Source organism: Ahaetulla prasina, chromosome 8, assembly GCF_028640845.1.
Source record: "Ahaetulla prasina isolate Xishuangbanna chromosome 8, ASM2864084v1, whole genome shotgun sequence".
NCBI classification, from domain to species: domain Eukaryota; kingdom Metazoa; phylum Chordata; class Lepidosauria; order Squamata; family Colubridae; genus Ahaetulla; species Ahaetulla prasina.
The window spans coordinates 66,306,420-66,324,892 of record NC_080546.1 but is presented as its reverse complement, the minus strand read 5'-3'; the positions used below and the strand labels follow the sequence as shown (position 1 = coordinate 66,324,892).

The 18,473-nt window shown below is 41.1% G+C and overlaps 1 protein-coding gene across 5 annotated transcripts in view; it reads left to right on the top strand.

Moving 5' to 3' along the window:
- The window catches only part of PROM1 (prominin 1), a 258,262-nt gene that overhangs the window by 204,128 nt on the left and 35,661 nt on the right, over positions 1-18,473 (top strand). For 3 of the 5 annotated variants that reach the window (XM_058193311.1, XM_058193308.1, XM_058193307.1), the window contains 7 exons: positions 11,108-11,254; positions 12,338-12,409; positions 13,197-13,289; positions 16,363-16,380; positions 17,763-17,816; positions 18,202-18,282; positions 18,381-18,449. In XM_058193311.1, the coding sequence (XP_058049294.1) occupies positions 11,108-11,254; positions 12,338-12,409; positions 13,197-13,289; positions 16,363-16,380; positions 17,763-17,816; positions 18,202-18,282; positions 18,381-18,449 (534 nt within the window). The remainder of the gene's footprint in view (positions 1-11,107; positions 11,255-12,337; positions 12,410-13,196; positions 13,290-16,362; positions 16,381-17,762; positions 17,817-18,201; positions 18,283-18,380; positions 18,450-18,473) is intronic. The other 2 variants (XM_058193310.1, XM_058193309.1) reach the window with 1 other exon arrangement.

Here is an 18,473-nt window from a genome sequence, read left to right as displayed (position 1 = left end):
ATATGAACTCAATTGTGCATTCAGTAGGGCAGTGAGGGGAGAGGAAGTTGCAGTCGCACTCGCTAAAGGGACCCGTCAAATCCAATATTCCTTGGGCACCTGGGGACAGCTGGGGAGTCCATCTGAGGCAGCTGCAGTATCTTCTAGCCGGATAAGGCTGCCAGGGGTTGGTGCCTGTTGGCATTTATTCGGAGAAATTAGTGGCAGTGGGCCAATGTCTATTTTTAGCTTTCAGTAGCCATCTTCCCATGTGATGCTTGGGCCCCACTTGTCCAGCCAAGCAAGACTCAGTATGATCGATATAGTCATTTTGGCTACTATGAGACGTATGAGCTCCTGGTGACATCCTATCTCCAGTCTAATGAGCTCTGTGACCAGGGCTCTGCCTATTAGTGTCCCATCGACCTGCTCAAAGCTTATGGGGTACACCAGGGGTTTCGTGCTTATCCTTAGCTGTTGGGACAATTGGGAGGCTGATTAGACACCTGGTGCAGCTGGTGTCTATGACGGCCTCTACGTCTCCCTAAGCCCCAGTTCTTGGCACTACTATCCAGGACTTAATGGAGAAGGGACAGATGGCTTCACTTACTATCGGATCCTCTTCCCCACTGCTCTCGCTGGCGGAGCCCGGAGGGGGTTCTGAACCTGGAGTTTCCTCCCCTTCAGTAGAAAGGGGAGGAACCTCAACAGCTTGTCGGGTGATCCTTCCCTTCTCTGGCGGTTTCCTCAGGATGTTCCTACCCTGGGGCACCAATGGAGTCTGGAGTTGAGGGACTGGGGCTGGAACCAGGCACTTGGATGCTTGGTGACCATGCTGGGTGCATCAGAAGCACTTGATCATTCCTGGCAGTGCCAGCTGCACTGCTTCAGCCAGCTTTGCAGGGGCTTGGCGACCCAGGGCCCTCTTAGCTGGTTTCTCTGGGTTGGGCTTCTGGTGTGTGTGGATCTGTAGGTCCATGGCTATGGCTATCCGGTACCAGTCCTGTATGCAGTCCGGGACCCCGCTGTAGGCGCTAGCTTGCCTGAGGTCCTGGTCAAGTGCTTCTTTGAAGTGGCTAGTCTCTCAATTTTCCAGCCAGTCTTCGGAATTCTCTTATTTTGGGGGTTAGCCCGCTTGCTTCAGGCTTTTTTTTTTTAAATTGAAAAAGTTTTACAAAATTTTTTTCAACAATTATCCCCCCCACTTCCCTCTGCCGTCCACCCTCTCCCCTCCCCGTTCCCCTCGACCCTTCCCTCCACCCCCCACCCCCCCGAGACTTCCCAGGGTATTACATCTAACAATCATAAGCTAAAATACAACAATAAACCATCACCCACTACTTGTCCTTTCCCCTTTGCAACCTTAACTCCCCTTTCCCATTTAAACAAATACACTAATACATTACAATTCCTACACTCACTCATAAGCTATTTGATACTTTTTAGTCTGATATTTGTTTTGAATATAATCAATCCAACTTCTCCATTCCAATATATATCTTTCTTGTGAATAGTCTTTCAAATACGCTGAAATTTTTGCCATTTCTGCTAAGTTCGATACTTTAAGTGTCCATTCTTCAACTGTAGGCAAGCCTTTCTTCCAATATTGAGCAACCAATAATCTTGCTGCTGATACTAAATTTAAAATCAGTTTAGTCTCTATTACTGTACAGTCCGTAATTATACCCAATAAAAATAACTGTGGTGTAAACTTTATCTTCTTTTTCAAGATATTCTGCATAATCCACCAAATTTTTATCCAAAATGCTTTGGGTTTTTTACAAGTCCACCATATATGATAATAAGTAGCATCATCACAATCACACTCCAATATTTAGCTTGCATATTCGGACTTGCTTCAGGCTTTTGATTTCAGCTTCAGCTTCCTCTCTGTGGGCTGTATCTTCAGATCAAACCCAGAGCAGTTGCACGAACTCATCAGCATCTTCTAGTTCTAGGGCTCCTTCATCGTCTAATTAGTCTATCCACTCCATTGCCTCTCCCTCCATTATATTGTCAACAATTGCCAAAACCATATCCTGATTAGTCTGGTACTGGTCCCTATAGCAGTCGAGGTGGGACCAAATCCAGTTCAGGAAATAGGCCAGCTTTCCCAGGGTTCCATTGAATGTCACCCTGAACTGTGGGGAGGAGGGCTGGCAGTGCATCCATTGGTACAGCACCTACCCATGGCCACTGTAAAAGGCCCAGCCAGGGGGGATTTGGTCGGCTGGAAGCAGTTTGACAGTTGGCTGGCGAGGGGAGATGTTGGGTCTCAGCAGACCCCACAGTTCCCCCCACAATCCCAGGCTGCTGCGTGGCACCAATTCCTGCAGCAGTTGTCATCCTGGTGGACCAGGCCTGGCAAGGGAGGCTAAGGTGCAATCCCCTTTGTACCAAGTGAAATGAAGTTGAAACGCCACTCTAGGCTGTTGCAAGTCCTGGGTCCGAGAAGGTGAAAGTCGGTTGGTCCAGGACCCATATAACACTTCCCATGCTGAGTTGATCAAACTGTTTCGGAAGACCTGCTAGCGGCTGGCTCCACAATGGTGGCAGGAAACCCCATTCCCTAGAATCGTTGTGCTCAGGAGGTCTCATCGTTCTCCATTCGAAGACCCATGTATGCTCTGTTCTGCCCATTGCAATCCGGGGCTCCTGAAGCATTGCCCCGACTTGCCAACTCCTGAGATGGCGCAGCTCCCATGGCTTCGCCCCATTGGGAACTATCCAGCTGAGCGATCTGCCATGATGCCAGCTCTTTGGGCTGGGCGGCTTGCTGACGCTCAGCCTCCGCAGCCTCCACTGCTATCATTACACCCTTCGAAGGGGAGTAGATGGCCTTGAGGATGACCTCTGAGCTAGTGCCTGTAGCGCCTTCTGTGGTTGCTGTCTTCTCCTCCATCTTCCCTGAGTCTTTACACTGCCGGGCAATCAGGCCGGTGCCTGGGGCTCAGGACCCCGGATAACACCCTGTGGAGTGGAGAGCTGGCTAGATTTTTTAAAAGGAGATTCAGGTTAATGTCAGGATTCCAAGTAACACCCCCAGCAGAAGTAAAACACCAAGGCAGGCATTCTCCTCAAAGTTCCATTTTATTAGAGATGTCATATTGGCACATCTGGGAAAATCTGAATCTGAAAGGCCTCCAGGTTTTCCCTACCCAAATCAAAATCAAAGTTCCTTCTCCTGCACCCACATGTCCATAACATGGTCCAATCATGTCCCTGTCCCAACTGGAGTTGCTTCCCAGTCATGCCTCTCCAGGTACAGGCTGAACATCCTTTACTCCCAGGGAAAAGAATGTTATAGCTATACATCTCATCCTGTCTCCATCCACCATCTCCTCCTGTTTCCCACAGCATCCCCATCCACCAAGTGTGGCAGCCTTGAAGATCCAAAGTAAAAGATAGCCTCCATGGCTGTCATCATTATGTTCACAGCCTCCATTCGTCTGAGGGTAGTGGGTAGAGCTTAAGTGCTGGGAAGTGCCTAATAATTTCAGGAGATCTTGTCAAAAGCTTGAAGTAAATTAAATGCCATAATCCATGATTATGCGCTTAGGTGTTCCATGAAACTGATATACATGTTGCATGAATAACTTCTATAGAGTCTGTGTGGATGGGATCTTGGAGCAAGCCACAAAGTGGGCCTGTTTGGAGAAAAGATCCGTGATAACCCAAATCACTGTGTTTCCGAGTTGTCTGCAATTCCACAATCAAGTCTATTGATATTTCTCTCCATGGAGCTGTAAGACTGGTGACAGGTTACAACAACCCTGAGGTCTTATCAGGGTGTCTTTCGGCTGAGGCACAGACTGGCCACATAACTGTCAATGTCTCTTACCATGCACGGCCACCAGCACTGGCATTTCACAAGGTGGAGAGTTTTAACGAATCCAAAATGCCCCATGGTCTTAGTGTCATCGGTGTGTTGCAGCACCAAGGTTCACTGGCTCATAGGTACATACAGTCTACTCCACGTCATCCCTTAGTGAAAGGTCTTCCTTATGTAGTTGGAACCATTTTCCTTTGCAAGAGCCCCTTTCAACACATGGGCTATATCCCCAGCTACCTGTTGTTTTGGGATTTTTTGTTGCCTTATGAGGGGTGATGCAATTATTTGTTTAGAAGGGATGATGAAACTGACAACTTCCTCTTTGGCACTGTTGTACTGGGGCATTCAGGACAAGACATCCACCAGGATATTTTTCTCCCTGGGCAGGTAATGGAGGATGAAGTTGAACTGGTTAAAATATTGAGCTCACCTGGCTTGTTTTGGTTATAGTTTTCTAGGAGCTTTAAGTGCTTCCAAGTTCTTGTGTCAGTCCAGACCTCAAAAAGGACTCTGCTGCCCTCTAGGAATTGCTTCCAGGTGAGGAGGGCCCAATGGACTGTGTATGTTTCTTTCTCCCAGACAGCCCAATGTCTTTCTGCTTTGGAGAATTTGCACAAAGAGTAGGCACAAGGTTGTAGTTCCCCCTCCAAATTCTTTTGAAGGACTACTATCCCCATTGCCACATTGCTAGCATCTGCCGTAATTGGAAATGGCTTAATTGGATCAGGCTACAAAAAGGCATTTTAATTCCTTGAAAATGGTTTGGCATTCCATTGTGCATTTCAGCAGTTGGCTTGGCTTAGGTTTAGTATTTCCTTTGGCCTTTAACAAATTGGTGATTAGAACCGGTTGACGTCACAGTGAGATCAAACATGAGCGGGTCTCCGTGCTCCCATGCCGAATCCTCCTCATAGGTGGGCTCTGAGAGGAGCCAAAGCTTTCCTGTAGGGGAGACAAAGCAAAGAGGGGTAACCTGCATGGTTGCAGAGAGTCACAACTCTCCTGCCTGACCTAGGGTTTTTCTTTCCCTCTCAGCCACAATGAGGAAAAGAGGCAGCCTAAACATGGCTGCCATGAAGCTGAGGCAGCTAAGGAACACCTAAGACTGGTGCTGGAGTGGAGTTAGTGAACAGTGATTGGAGCTGAGTGAGAAGATCCCCCCCTTTTTTTCATTTAGTCCCTAAACTTATAGGAAAAAAGAAGAAAATCCAGAGAAGAAAAGAGACTCTTAGAATTACCTTTTATAAAGTAGCGAATAACCATAGAGAGAAAAATCCTAGTTCCAAATGAAAGGAACTGAGGGGAGAAAAGCTAAAGATCTTTTAATCAAAGAAAAATGGATTTTAAACTCGGTAGATGTTGTTATGAAAAGACATTCTAATATGCTGGAACTATGTACCTGAATTGATTCAAATATTTAATTCTGTCTCTATAAAGTGAATTAAATTTGGATTTTAATTTATCACATTTGAAACAATACTGAAACCTCTGTTGATGCTGCCATCTACTGGTGAATGGAATATACGACACCCCTACAAATCTAGGAAAATTTTGACAGAACTAATAAGCAACATCTTTTTGAAGGATTGTGGTGATACTAACTGTCCTATAATTAATTACTTTACTATTGTGATAAGGAAATAGTAAGTAAAATGTCTTTTGTTGTGTGGAAACTGTCTGGACTATTTAAATGGAATTGATTAATAACCCTGAGATGTAAAGAGCTATGATTTTGAACTCTTTGATGAGCAAAACTGGAACTGAATATATTGTTTGTGGCCCTGACTAAAAGTGGACTTATTAAACTAAAACAAGATCCCTTTTCAGGGGGAAATGAGTGAGATTTCAAGAGAAATGGCTTAGATCAAAGCATCAGGGATACCATGATAAAGAACCAAAAAGAAATAAAAGACTTAATCCAAGGCATAAGTGACAAAATAGAAAATCTAATATAACTGGCAATGAATGAAAATCAAAGAGTCCAGGGAAGAGGGGCGGTGGCAGAAAGAATGGAGGAAAAGATAGAACAGACAAACCACCAAATAAAAGCAGAGGATGAGAAAAACTTTTTTGAGAGATATAAAAATGGAATTAGAATTAGATAATCTGGAAGATGTTTTTGAAAGGGAGATAGAAGTGTGGATGGATACTCAGGAGATATGGCAGCCTAGGAGGATAGAAATAGGAGAAATATTTAGATGGAATAATGAAGATACAGATGTTGACAGAGACAAAGATCCAAAAGAGGAGCATGGGAGGAAAGCCAAAAAATGAATAAGAATTAAAGTATTAAAACGGGCAAGGGATGAAGGATAGAATAGAGCTATTTTTTTCCTTTTTTTCTTTCTTCTTTTTTCTAATATAATGATGGGCTGATTTAAAACTAGAAATAGAGGTAGAAATAAGAATATAACCCTTATATGAAGGACTATGTATTATCATAAATATGTGTTTTAACATTAGGATTAATAAGAGTGACCTGACTAGAAGCCAGAATACAGGTAGAAATAAGAATTAGGGGGAATATTAGTAGTTATAATTTCTATATAAACTGAAAATAAATAATAATTAGATGGAAAGTTGACAGGTTGAAAGATGGTATTACTATGATCAAGAAGAACATTGATATTAGAATGGAACATTGAAATATTGAATATCTAATAAGCAAGTACATTAATATTAGGATTATATAAGTTTGATTAATGTAATAATTGACTGTTATTTGTATTAATATGAACCATGCTCAGAGGCCACACTGTTCATGTATTGATGTTGATATATGTTTAAAAATAAAAACCCAATAAATGTTAAAAAAACAAATTGGTGATTGGCAGTGCTATTTGGGCAAAGGCTGGGATAAACTGCTGCTAAAAATTAACAAGGCCAAGGAAGCTCTGTAACTGCCTCCATGTACAAGGGGCTTCCCACTGTAGAATGGCACACAACTTCTCTGGATCCATTTCCACTCCCTCCTGGAAAATCTGGAACCCCAAATAGTCCAGTTTAGTCCTATGAAACTCACACTTGGAGAGTTTCACAGGAACTCTCACAGTTTCACAGGAACAGAGTATACAATTGGACCCCTCAAAGTTTCTCAAGTACTGTACCTCCCTGACTAGTTCCACATGCTCTGCCATTGTCTCAGTCTAGATTAAAATATCATTAAGTACACAACACCCCTTTGTATAAATAGTCATGTAGCACCTCATTCATCAACTGTATGAACACTGCAGGGGCTCCCTGTAGCTCAATTGGAAGTAACCAGAATTGCAAACAGCCCAGCAGGCAGGTGAATTCCATTCATCCCCTTTCTTAATCCGCATTTGGTAATAAACCTCCCTTAAGCCCAATTTGGTGAAAAATCTCTCCTTGGCTAAATGACCTATCATATCCTTCATCCATGGAAGGGGATACACATCAGGACCACCTCTGATTAACTGTTGGACCTCTGTCAAGATTGCTAGCTGCTACCTGTTTAAAAACAAAGGGTAGCTTTGCAATTTTGAGAAAAGATGTAGCTGCTTTTAAAGAGTTGCACAATGTTTGCGTGCATCTTTTTGGAGTGCACTCCAAAGCAATACCCTGCCCTGTTAAATATCAAGGATAGCCATGAGCTTCAGGCTCATTTGCATGGGTTGCTTTAGAAAGGAATGATATTGCCCCTTTGCCTTGCTGGGATGAATGATGATATGTAAATTGTTCAAATGCAAATGGTTTAATGTCAGTGAAGTGTAATGTCAAGCTTGTCCCAACCTGGGCACTTAGGAAAGAAAGACTCGACTCCATTGTTTGTTTGTTTTTTATTAAAAAGGTTTTACAAAAATTTTTACCACTTAATTCCCCCCCTCCCCCCACCCTCCTCCCTCTCCCTTTCCCCCTCCCCCTCCCCTTCCCTCCACCCCCCCAGGACTTCCCAGAGCAGAATACAGGTTATTGCATCTATCAATCATAAGCTAAATTACACCAATAAACCATAATCCATAATCTCTCCTCTCCCTTTAAAACCTTAACTCCCCTTTCCCTAATAAATGAATACATTAATACGATACAATTCTTACAATCACTCTTAAACTATTTAACACTTCAATCTAAAATTTGGCTTCAATGTTGTCAATCCAATTTTTCATTCCAGTGTATATCTTCCTTGTGGATTCTTTGAATACATTAAAATTTCTGTTTTCTTTCTTAAGTCCATTAAAATCCAATCTTCAAATCCATTAAGTCCATTAAAATTAGTCCAATTTTGAAATATAAGCAGTGCTACATCTTCCAATATATCAGTAACAAAAGTCCAACTACCAATATTGAATTTAAAGTCAGTTTAGTCCTTATTATTTTTCAAAATAATGTCTTTTATGATCCATCAAGTTTATAACTCTGTCATACTTGTTAACAAATAATATCATTTTTCAATCCTTAATACTCCATCTCTTATTCTATTTTTCTCATTACCTTATTTAATCAAGTTTTATCCTAAATAATTTTTATAAATTCAAACGATATCATTTAATTTTAATCCAGATTCTTCCCCATACTTCCATCACTTTATGTCAAACCTTAAAATTATTAATTCAAACAATACCATTTACATTTAATCCTAATTATTCCCCCTATTTCCATCACTATAAATTACCAGGTATTTTATAACCATTTTTCATACATTCCCTAATAAAATATTTCTTTCTATTTTTATCAAGACTCTCCCAAATCAAATTATACAATTATTAACAATTCAACCATATATAAACCAATAGCCTCACATTACTAGTTCAAACAAATACATATAAATTTTTAACAATTATCCAATAACTATCCTTACAAAAACCATATATAACTTAACCTTTCTTCTTATATTATATTCAATTTCAATTATAATTTATCCTTTCCCATAAGAGAAAACTCTTTTGACGTAGCGCCATTTTTTATTTCCTCTTTGTACCTTTTTAGTAGTTACCCACCCCATTTGTTTCTCTACTTCACCTATTTTTCCTACTATATCTTCTTCAGCAGCTGCAGGCCTCTCTTTACCTTGTATTTGTTCTACTTCCTTCTCCCACCCCTTTGCCTTCTCATCTCCTATTCTCATCTTAGCTTTAAACAATAAAGGATTTCCAGCCTCTAATACATTAGCATAAAAGTCTCTTGCTTTGAGAACTGTACTAAGACAAAACTTTCTTCCCTTATAATTCACTGTTAATCCAGCTGGAACATCCCATCTATACTGTATCTGATGTTTCCTAAGTTCTTCCACCAAAAAGGCAAACTCCTTTCTATTTCTTAACATTTTAGAAGGAATTTCTTTCATCACTAATACATCTTGTCCTAATATTTGAATTTTATTTTTATAAAATGCTTGTAAAATTCCATTCCTAATCTTCTTGTTCATGAAATAAATCACAATATCTCTTGGTAGCTGCCTTTGTCTAGCAATCCACGAGTTAACTCGATAAATTTTTTCGATATGAACTTCAAAATCTACTGAATGCTCTCCATTTATGCCTGTAAAAGCCTGTACAAAAATCTCTTTTAAGTTCTCCTGCTTATTTTCCTTCAATCCTCTAACTCTCAAGGCATACTCCATCAATTTATATTGCAATATAACAATTTCTTCGTCTGCCCTATCCATTTTACTCTGAACTTCCTCTATTTTATTTTCCAGATTCAAATTAAGTTGATAATTGTGGGTTTCCTCTATTTTCATTTCCGAATTCAAATTAACTTGAGTATTTTTTTCTATTCTTTCTTCCAACTGAATCATATTTTCTCTAATACATTGCAATGCTGCCAGCATACTTTCATTCATATTATTCCAAGGTTCCACCTTATTTTTAAGTTCCAAGATTGCTTTTTCAGTTCTCTCTATTTTATTTCCTAGATTCAAGTTAATTTGATTATTCTGAACCTCATCTATTTTCTTTTCCAAATTCAAATTGACTTGATCAGTTTCTCCCTTTCTTTCCTCCAAACAGATCATACTTTTGGAAAGGCATTGAGCTACTACCCCCACTCTTTCAGTCATATCTTTATTCTGAACTTCCAATGTATTTTTAAGTTTCAATATTTCTTTTTCAATTTTACTAAATTTTTGATCTATTAAACCCTTTAGATATTCTTTCATTTCTTCTTTTAATTTATGTATTTGAACTGGCAAAACTTCAACCTCCTTAAAAGCACTTAACTTTGTTTAAAAGCCATTTTTGTTAAACTTTAAGCTCTTCAAAAGGAGGAAAAAATCTTCAAATCTTCTCTTAATTACTGTGATTATATTAATCAAATTTTAAAATCATTCCTTTGGCTTAGCCTCTTCATGTAACTCCAGCACTGACAGCTTTAATGAGCACTTTCTTAACTTTCGTTTTCACACCTTGTTACACTGGAGATGCCATTTCCTTGCTTCTTAGATCATTCCAACCGGGGGAAAAAAGAAAAGAAAAAAATATAGTAAAATAACTGGGGAGTTAAAAATTGATACTTGCAACTACCAGTACTCCTGATTTTGCTCTGTCTGCTTATTAATCCATTCCAGGTTAAAAATTAGTAGCAGCTGTGGATGCGGCGTTTTGCTCTGCCTTCTGCAGAGGCGTCCCAGATCCGGAGCTTTCCCAAGCTTGGGAGGGAGCCCTCGCCCTCAAGCCTCCAGTACCATTCCTGAGGCTTTCCGGGGGCTCTACCTCAGCTCGGTTGCTCATCTCTCCCTCTCTGCCCGGGGGAGAGGTTTCCGAGCCGCCAGACAGCTGATTTGCGCTGTTTGAGTGGCTCTACAGATCGCGGGGCTGGTGGTCTAAAAAAGACCGCCATCAACGATGCGGCGCCACAGGAAGTCCTTGACTCCATTGTTGAAGTGAAAGGTTTGTTTTTACTAAGTTCAAATGGTTACAGCATAAGCAAAGCTGGCTCTGCACAAAGTCTGTGTTTTCCCCACTTCCCTAACCCCCTCCCTTTCACCAGTCCATCAGGGTCCAATCTTGTTCATTTTAGAAGTTTGGGGAATGGCTTTGAGGTTTGGCACTTCTTTGATGCAGTTTTGCATTCCACTTTCACAATCCATCCTTGATCAGCCAGTTCATTCCAGATTGATTCCTCTGGTTCCTGTCATTCCCTCCCTTCCTCTCCACTGTGTTTTATGGCAGGATGCCAGCGAAGATAGGTGTGCTGAAGATTGGCAGACCTGATATGTAGTCTGATTTATTGTATGTGATAGGTATGAGGCACTTCCAAGAAAGATTTGTATGACACTTGGTAATGAGAGGCATCAAAATTTGAGAATTGTTTCCTTTTGCTTCTTTTTCCCCACAGTATGCAGAGGATGTGTCACTTAAAATCAAGTATATCAATGTAAATTTAAGCAATATAATTTTACTGAGCAACACTGGAAAAGAGAACCTGTTGACTTTTGGTTCTTCTGGAATAAATGAAATAAGCTTTGCAGCATACCTGTCAGAGGTAAGGGGCTGACTAAACTGTTTTTCAGCTGACTGGGATGGGAAAAAGAGATGCAAAATGGTTGACCCTCTAATTATAGACACCTGAAGACACCTAGACAATTCTAGAGGGAGGTGTTTTTTCACTTTGCTTTACTCTGATAGCTATAAGCAACCGTTATATAACAGAATGACAGTTAGAAGGTACCTTTGAGATCTTCTAGTCTAACCTCTAATATCCTGCTCAAGCAGGAGACTCTATACCATTCCAGACAAGTGGCTGTCCAGTCTATTCTTCAAACATATACTGTATCATCAACACACAAAGTACTTTGCCTCATTTTGAAAACAAAGTAACTACAGGTAATCCCGGGTTACAAGCGTTCTCTTAGTGAATGTTCAAAGTTACGCGATAAGCATTCCCTAGCATTTACGAACAAGTCCCAAAATTACGAATGTTGCAGCACTGCAACAGTTGTTCACCCTTAATGAACGACCGCAATGGCTCTGCAACATTCGCCCTGCCTATTCACCACCACCACCACCCCAGGTCTTCACAGTCACTGTGCCTGTGGAGACTCACTTACCTTGTGAAGATCTCCTCTCTGTTGTGGTTTCTTTGCCTACTTTGTTGCTTTAAACTTTTGGTGCATTTGTAGAGAACAGAGGTCTTCAGGCCTTCCCTCCATTTGCCTAAAGGGAGAATGCTTTTAAAAGGTTCTGACCCTTTACAACCTCTTCGGCCAAAGAGGTTGTAGAAAAAATACTTTTAAAAGGCTCCTCTGGCGATCCCAACTGAGTTGCCTGATCTCCGGAACCATTTAAAAGCATTTTTTACAGCCTCTTCTGCCAAAGAGGCAAATCCTTGAGCAGGCTCCATTACATTCATAACTTGAGGACTACCTGTATTGCTTAGCATGATCTGGCTACCAGAGTCAGGATGGGAGCAAATACACATGCACTTTTTGAAAACCTGTTTTTGTCCTATAAAGCCTTGCCAACCTTTGTTGTACTACCAGACTGATTTTTGCTGCTACAAACTAACCCTGTTCTTCCTCTACAAAGTCTAATGCTGCATGATTTTTTCTTCTCCCCCTCTCTCTAGATTAACAAGAGCATCACCAAAATTGATCTATTGTTATATGCTAATGATTTGGAAGCAAGAGCAGATCAGCTGGTAAGTTGAACAAGCGACACTGTTGTAACTACTGAATGTTGAGGCTGTCTTAAAGCATGGAAAACAGAATATTCTCTAACAGTTTTTCTGGGGCTCAGGGTTTGGAGTTACAGCAAGGGTTCAAAAACATTTTTGATAGACCAAATGTATATAAGTAGCAAGGTATATATGATACTTACTCTTCATTTTAGTATGTATGGCATAGATAATACCAGGACAGTTACACTGTATCCAATGTTTTAATATGTGTTTAATAAAAAATTTTTAATAAAAAAAATAAAAAAATTAAATATCTTTTGAAAGTCATGGATAATGCTAGGCCCAAAATAACTAAGCCCAATCTGCAGAACATAATTGTTTAGGAGAAAAGAGACAGGTTCACATTAGAAAACTTGTTTTGCTTCTTTTAAGACCCTATAAAACCATCTAGAATACTTCTAGGAAGAATGTAGATTTTCATCTTGAACAGGAATATGACAATTTAGAAAAAAAATGTTCTTGTTGTTAATCAGATGGTGGCTTTAAATCTCATATTTCACATTTAAAATGAAACTTCTCAGTAGCAGGCATTTGCACTTTTTTATCTGTTGAAAAAATGGTTCAGTTTGCATCACATGAAAGTATGTATTTCCCTTGATAATAGATTATTCTAAGTGGAGACATGCAGGTAGGAAAAGAAGGAATATCATTTTTCTTTTCTCATATTACTGCTTTTCTGCTCTTTAATAACAGCAGAATAACTTACATGTTGGAAACTATATATTTAATTGTTTCCTTGCATTTCCAGCCCAAAGGAGCATTAGAAAACGCTTTGAAAGGACATGCAAATACGATTCGGCTGATACATAACCAGCAAGTTGTTCCGTTGGAACAAGGAATGGTAAAAAAAATACAGTGGCATTGGAATCTGTAATGTATCACATTGATAAACTGGAGCAAGTCCAGAGAAGGGCTACCAGGATTTATTTATTGGTTTGCTTATTTATTTATGTGTCAAATTTATATTAGTTGACCATCTCACAAAACAAATTACTCTGGGCAGCATACAAGAAGTTACAATTACTAAATACAAAACAATTATCATTAAAACTTCAACATCTATAAAAACAAAACTAAAACTAGAATATATTGGGTGAAAGAAATATTGATTGTTAATAATAACCCTCTCAATATTTCATCAGTCCTCAGGGTTGATGGCAGATGGTGAAAAGACCTGGGTATGTTTATCTTATAGATGAGAGGTTGGGGAGGGATGTGATGACAAGTCAGATTTATTCTGACTTGTTCAAGAAGTGAATGTTAAAACAAATGGGGCAAAACTTCAAGGATGTAGATATAAAGTAGACTTTAGGAAGAATTTATTGAGAGTGAGAGTGGGCAATCAGCAGAACAAGTTATTGCATGGAGTTATTTATCCTTTGCTGGAAATTTTCAAGCAGAGGCTGTATAGGGATGGTATATGCATGAATTTGATGATCTCATAAGTCCCTTCCAACTCTATGATTTTGTGATTCTGTTCTAATTAGGAGTCAGCGTACATACAAATTAGGTGGCTGGGTGAATGGATGGACAGATAAATGGATTGATAATAGATTTTGAAATTAAACAGCAAATTTTCCTCAAAAATTTAAACATGGACTTAATTCTCATAAAGTGATTTCTAGAATAAAATAGTGCTTTTGAACCTGCTAGACCAGGGGTGTCCAAAGTTTTTTGAGTGAGGGCCAAATACAGAAAAATAAGCAAAGGCCCGGGCCACGGGGGGGGGAGGGGGGGGGCTAATTTTTTTGTACCAGTTCTGTGGGCGTGGCTTATTTTGGGGTGTGGTTTGGTGGTCATGTGACTGGTGGGCGTGGCTAACTCCTCATGTGACTGAGTGGATGTGGCTATGGGCATAGAAACTACTCAGAGGGCTAAAAAAAGTAATTTTTGACCAGTCCTCACACTTATGACCATCCTCACATTTATGCCCATTGCAGCATTTTTAACAACCATATCACTCATTTCACAACTGCTTCTCTTCACCACGGTTACAAGATAGGGTGCAAAATGTAAAGATAGTTGTAGGTGTGAGGACCAGTCAAAAGTGTGAGGACAGGTCAAAAATAACTTTTTCAGCTCTCTGAGTAGTCCCTATGCACAAAATGCTGCAACAGGCATAAATGATGACCGGTCATAAGTGTGAGGACTGGTCAAAAGTGCGATATAGTTTTTGTCTGGAGACATTCTGCACACTTCCCCCCACCAACGCTGTTCGGCCCCTCGCCGCCCTCACCTGTTTCTCGATGCCGGTCTTCTTCTTTTCCGCCAGGGGAATCCCAGCTGCTTTCTATCAGTCTGCAGGGTGCAAAACTGTCACGCTGGGAGATCCTGCAGCATGCAAAGAAGCCCCCAAGGGTCCCTCGGTTTGGGCACAGGTTTGGGAGCAGAGCCCCCAAAGGGCTTTGAAGCTGCTCCGAGGGGCAGCTGGGGCCCATGTACAGAGTGCACACAATAGCCTCAAGCCACAAGAGTTTTGCAGCCAGCCAGTCCTTCTCAGAGGCAGACAAAATGAAACAGAAACAAGCCAAGTGGGTAAGAGACACCTTCAAAGGCAAACAAACAAAAAAACTTCCCTTTTGGGAAGAGGCAGCGCTGTGCTAGGAAGGCCGGCTGTTCTCCCCCTCTGAGGGCCTTGTGGGTCAGCCAGGAGGCTTTGGCCCCTTGGAGGAACGACCCTGGCAATGCCCCATGGGGCACAGGGGCCACCAGCCGGCCAAGCTGCCTTGGGCCCAAAAGACTCTTTGCAAGGAAGGGCTTCATCCCCCTTGGGCATCCCGGCATCCCAGGATGTTGCCATCTTCCCCAGCTGTGGCAACACTGCGGGGTGGGTGGGTGGGTGGGTCTCTTGGCTCTCTCCCAGAGCCCCCTTGGTCACTCAGCTTCCCGGACAAGGCCCCAACTCAGCTGCGCCCCCCCTCACCAGGCGTCGAGGGATTCCCACCAACTGAGCTGCATCGCCGGGGGAGGGGGGGAGGCGGTGGCTGGAGAGGGACAACCCGCCTTCGCCGCCCCCCACCCAGAGGTTCTCCGGGGAGCAGAAGCGTCCCGTTCCCGCCGGGACCCTCGGCAGCCCCGGCAGCGGGGCCCACTCAGCAGCTCAACCCTCCCATCCTCCTCCGCTCCGCTCCCCCGCCCGTCCAGCCCTGCTCTGCCGACCCGCCCGGAGAGCCTACCTGCGCGGCGCCGCGGGCCGAGGGCACCCGAGCAGCGCCGGAAGCTCTGCCGCCCGCCCGCCTCCTCCTCTGTCTGGTGGGCGGGCTGGAGCCGTGGCGCCCCGGCGCCTACAGCCCAGTGGCGGAATGGCCGGCCCGCAGCCCCGGGTGGGCGAGGGTAGCCTCAGCGGAGCCTCCCCGCATCTGCAACCGGGCGAGCGGCGGCTTCCTTGGGGGCCAGGATGGGGGCCGCACCCCACTGTCCACCGAGAATTTGCTGCGGACCAATAAAAACTGACCCGCGGGCCGCAGTTGGCCCGCGGGCCGTAGTTTGGACACCCCTGTGCTAGACCATTTATAGACCTCTTAAACTAGAGGATGCCTTCCTATGTGTACATAGTCTTGGACTATTATGTTTCCATTTTTTTCTTCGCACTTAACTGAGAAAGATATTTTTAGTTTGCTTCCACTATTAAATTAAACTTTCTTGTTATATCAGTGTAGAAGTTCTCTAATATAGAGGTTGTTAGCTGAATAGTCATGAAGATTGCTGTGGCTTTTTGTATCTTGCTTGATTTCAGGAGTTCTGATTTTTCCCCCCCATCTGCGTGTGCTAATTTTCTATTAATGTTGCAGTAATTTGTCTTGACTGTCTTCCACTCTGAAAAGCCTATTCAACTTTATTGTTTTTTTCATTATTTTTCCTGCTGAGTAATTTTAATCATTCTCAATCTTTTATTTCAAAAACTGGCTGTCAAGAAATATGTTAGAGCTAGGGTAAGTGTTTTTTCTTATACTGAAATTGAATAATTAGCTTAAGCTTGCTTCAGACCATTGGCTGTTCGTCTTTATTAAACATGTAATTAAGCTTGACTTCAGTTGAAGCAAAGACTAAAAAGCATCAGACATCACAATAAATTGCCTTTGCTAATGTTGAATGTTAGTTCAATAGCTAAAAGTATTTTTAAAAGCATCATACCAGGTTAAAAATCATGAACACTAGCTACATAGATTTGTAAAGAAAATAATTTTGAGATACTTTTATAATCTTGTAGCCGAAACATGCAAAGACCTGTTTTAATGCTGGCCCTTTATAGATAAATGTCTAGTAGCTGATTAGTTAAACTGTGTAATACACAAACCTAGTGCAGTAAGAAACAGGAAAATACTAGAATTATGTGATGCTATAATTGCTGAGCTGCTTCTATAGCCTTCAGCCAGTGGTGGAATTCAAATTTTTCCACTACCAGTTCTGTGGGTGTGGCTTGGTGGGGCAGCACCTTGCTGTGACATTGAATTGGCCATGCCCACTCAATCACATGACCCCACCAAGCTACGCCCACCAAGCCATATTCACAGAACCCAGTAAGAAAAAAAATTGAACTTACAGCTATTGCAGCCTTTCTACCTATTTTCTGCCCAGGGTCTGAAGTGGCTAAACTCAGAATCTGTCAAAGGCCTCCTGCTGCATTCTGCCTGCTCTCCCTTCACCATGCATCCCCGCATTTCCCCTTCTTCAGACGCTTACTCAATTTCCCCACTTCCTCCTCCACGATCGTCTCTTTCTACATCCCATGACGGTTTTGGCTTTCTTTTAATTAGATCTATTTCTCAAACTACATGGTGTTATGGGGTACAAGGGTTTTCAATTATTTCTCTCTTATTTGTAGCCACACTACAGAACAGCAAGTTGGGAAATCTTGCAGCCCACAATATGGCCTCATTGTTTGTATAACATGTAATTCTGCACTTTAATATAAATATTTTGATTTAAATTAGCATGTGACTGTATAAAGAATAATCAGTGAGTTTAAAGCAGTGTTTCTAGCTGCCAGTCTTTCTAAAGCATGCTGACTGGGGAATTCTGCAATTTGAAATCCACACATTGTAAAGTTGCTAAGATTGAGAATGAAAGTAATGCAAACAAGTGCAATTTTAGGACCATACACCAAATAGGCATAATAAATGTATGCATTAATTATATTTTGAGTATACTAAACCAAACTAGTTGTAGTACTATTGCTGCATATTTTTATTTTCACAATTGTAACAACTCCACACATACACATTTATTGTATAGTAAGCATTAAAACCAATAGCATAAGAAGTGTATGTCTCAAGCTATTAGAGATAAAATCTTCTTTTTTTTTTTAAACCAGAGTACTTTAAACCAGAGTATTCGGTTACTACAGAAAACTTCATTAGAACTTCCAGTAAGTTTTTCTTTCTTATTTTCTAGAATAAATGAACATTTATTTCTCAGTGTTTTGCTTATAATAGGCCAATAAAGGCCACCTTTATTAAAAACTAGCTATTGTTTTTTGAAAAGTTTTAATTAAGTATTAAAGAATAAGCAGAACATTTTAGTGAACATTATCTCCATTTAATAGGAAATTAAGTGAAAGATAAGTGATCGATCTAGTTTGCTTTTTAAATATCCTGCTATGCATTTTAATCCTTTTTCTTTAAATAACTATGGAGATCTAGATTTTTTTTTAAAAAAAAAATCCAGTGTCTGAGTAGGAATTGTTTCAAGATCTTAATTCATCACAATTGGAGGATGGGATTCACTTAAGGTCTTTTCTCTGGCTTTTCCAGGAAAAGGTGAGAAGTGTAATCAGTGCCATTGAAGCCACTCAACTTCTTATAAACAACAATGCTTCATTTATAATCGTCCAGGTAAATATTTTTGTCACAGTAACCCTTAAAACTAATCCTTACACTGAACATAGCTTTGTATTCTATATGCCTCTTAACAATGATTTCTTTCTTTCAAGGAAGCTAAGAAATACATGGATACTATCTTAGGTTACTTTGAGCAGTATTCAATGTGGGTGAAGGATTCGGTAAGACCTTTTGGTTTATTGGCT